This window comes from Cyprinodon variegatus, unplaced genomic scaffold, assembly GCF_000732505.1.
Source record: "Cyprinodon variegatus isolate N-32 unplaced genomic scaffold, C_variegatus-1.0 Scaffold777, whole genome shotgun sequence".
NCBI lineage: Eukaryota > Metazoa > Chordata > Actinopteri > Cyprinodontiformes > Cyprinodontidae > Cyprinodon > Cyprinodon variegatus.
In genome coordinates this window covers 326,146-328,836 of record NW_015151230.1, presented here as the reverse complement: position 1 = coordinate 328,836, position 2,691 = coordinate 326,146, and the positions used below count along the sequence as shown (strand labels likewise).

At 36.9% G+C, this 2,691-nt stretch overlaps 1 protein-coding gene across 1 annotated transcript in view; it reads right to left on the bottom strand.

Moving 5' to 3' along the window:
* rabggta (Rab geranylgeranyltransferase, alpha subunit) overlaps positions 1-2,691 on the bottom strand; it is a 20,408-nt gene that overhangs the window by 2,837 nt on the left and 14,880 nt on the right. The window contains exons 13-15 of the mRNA XM_015396137.1: positions 426-514; positions 233-349; positions 15-136 (exon numbers count right to left, since the gene is read on the bottom strand). Coding sequence (XP_015251623.1) covers positions 15-136; positions 233-349; positions 426-514 — 328 coding nt within the window. The remainder of the gene's footprint in view (positions 1-14; positions 137-232; positions 350-425; positions 515-2,691) is intronic.

Sequence of the window (2,691 nt, the reverse complement as noted above, 5' to 3'; positions counted from 1 at the left end):
CTAAAATTGGTGGCATCCTCACCTCAAGGCACTGCAACATAGCAAACTGAGGAGGCAGCTGCTGCAGCTGATTGGACGACAAATTGATGTGAGTAACTAATAACAGCTGGTCCAGGTGGCATAATGTGGTCAGCTTCTGGAGACACACAGGAAATTGCTTTTCAGTTTCTCCTTTGACAAAAAAAAATATTTTTTTTTTTCTTTTTATTTATTAAAAAAAATCAGGACCAACCCTGTCAGAAATACTGAAGACTCGCACTTCGGCATACTCCATTTTCAGGATGGTGTTTTCAATCATGAACTTGCTGCACAGGTCACTGTAATACGCCGAGCGCATGGAGTCCACGTCCTGAAGGAGGAAGGAGGAGCACGCTCAGGCCGCGGTCTGAACAAACACACTTACGGCGCGTACGGCTGGTACTCACTTTGAGTGTCTGGAAATGAGCAAGGGTCTCCTTCTCGTAGCCGAGAGGGTCTAGTGCCCTCATCAGGAGGATAATGGTTAACAAGCACCCTTCAGAGGGAGTCAGGATAGTTAGTTACTATGAGAGGGAAGCAATGCCAGCAGCACAAAACTTTAATACCATGAAGTTTGTTTTTTTGCATTTTACAGTCAGGCATTTACATTATTATTAATGTAATTATTATTTCAGGTTTTGAAGGAATGCATTTGAATTTTCACTCTTAAGGATAAAAAAAATCTGAATTTAGATTTGAAAAACATCTTAAAAATGAACGTCTAGAAGTAAAGATATTATAATCATTGCAGCCAAACACCACAATCTTCACCTCTTAGTTGATCCAGAGACATTTTTGCTCATTTTTACTGCAGAGGCGTCAATTAACAAAGTACAAATACTTCATTACTTTACTTGGCTTTTTATATTGGAGTAAAACTTTTTTAGACCATTTTTACTTCTACTCCTTACACATCTTTGCAATTATCTCTACTTCCTACACCTTACATTATAAACTCCTTAGTTTGTTTCATTTATACTTTTATACTTTTACTGGAGTAAAAAGCTGAAGTTTATCCTCTAAATTCCGTCAGGGTTCTGCCCTCTGTTTATTTTTAGTTTCTTTGTATTTTTAAAGGTTTTCTAGCAATCGTTTGTTCTGGAGTTACTCTGCTGCCCCCTTGTGTTTGTTTCCTTTCCCCTTGGCTTCCTTCTAGATGCTTCCATCCACACCTGCTCCCAATCAGCTCATTAGTCCTGTCTTTGTTCCCACCTGAGTTTTTGGTTCCTTGTATTTGATACTTTGGTTTTTGGATTCTTGCCTCAGTTAATTGATTAAATCTAGAAAAACTCACCTCTGCATTTGGGTCCAACCGTGACAAATTCTATTAAAGTATTTTGAAATATTAGATTTATACTTCTACTTTAGCAACAAACATTAATAGTTTTGACAGCCCTGGTTTGCTGCCAGTGGTAAATGTTTGTCATGTTGAATTCTACTCAGTTTAATTCTATCCAGTTTATTTCTATAATCCAATTCCCAACACGTCATCTCAAGGCCTTTTCTAGAGCCAATTCACTCAGACTGGTTACAGGTTTCTACGAAGGAAAACCAGTAGATTTGCGAGGCATGCTTCACCTGGATGAATCTGCAGCTGCAATATTCTCTTGCATTTTGTTGTTGACTCTTCAGCAATCCCTCACACAGAGCATGCGCATACGAGCATAAAGTGTTGATTGTTTTAGCATCACTGGTTGGGACCCTCTGAGCTCTGGGACGCCCCCCCGCTGCTCTGAGCTCAGCCATTTTACAGATAGTAACATAGTGACGGTGGGATGAGGCCTCATGAGGCTCAGATTGAACCGATAGTTCATGAAGCCTCATGTGAACAGGTCACCACCTACTGGTGGAAAGTAGGACTACAGTTAGTAATAGAATCTGATTTTTTTAAATTGTTTTTCTTGTTTTTTTCTCATAAGTTCTTTTGAAATTATTAATGATTGATCTGTATAATAAAATCTTTTGTAAGTTTTTTGTGTGTAAAATATATTAGAAGGAAACAATCACTGTTTTTCTGCCATTTTAGTGAAATAAACTGAAGCAGACAGTGAAAGCGTGCAAATTGAGAAATAATGAGCACAATGAAAGGTGTTAGTCGTTTTTATTCAAACATAATAGTTTTTCCACAGTTTTTGTTTTAATTTGGTTGGAAGTTATGTATTTAACCAATCTTTTGGTCAAACCAACCAAACTAACTTTGGCAGGGTTTTTTTACCCAATCTATATTTGTACTGGGGGCAAACCAATACTAATTAGTCACATTAGCCAAAAAATAAAGTTGTATCACAACTTTCAAAAGTCAGAAGTTGGTTTTGAACCATCAACCTCAGGAGCAGAAGTCTCACTTACAGCTGACGCCACTAGCAAGATGACAAAGATTCAATACCAGTTAAAACCGCTTTCATCTGTAACCAGTGTCCCTGGGTCATTAAAAAACATTACGTCATTACATTTTATTTAAATTAAGGCCTTAATTGGCATTAAAATTAATTAAACGTGATTATTGCTGCATTTATAATGCTTTATTTAAAAAAAAAGTTTATAAAAACTATTTCATCAGATATGTTACATACGGGTCTCATACAGGAATGAGTAACTCTAATTTAATGCTTTTTAATAGTCTTAGAAATTATTTTAATGCCAACAATGTCGACAAGTAACCATTAATCTCTC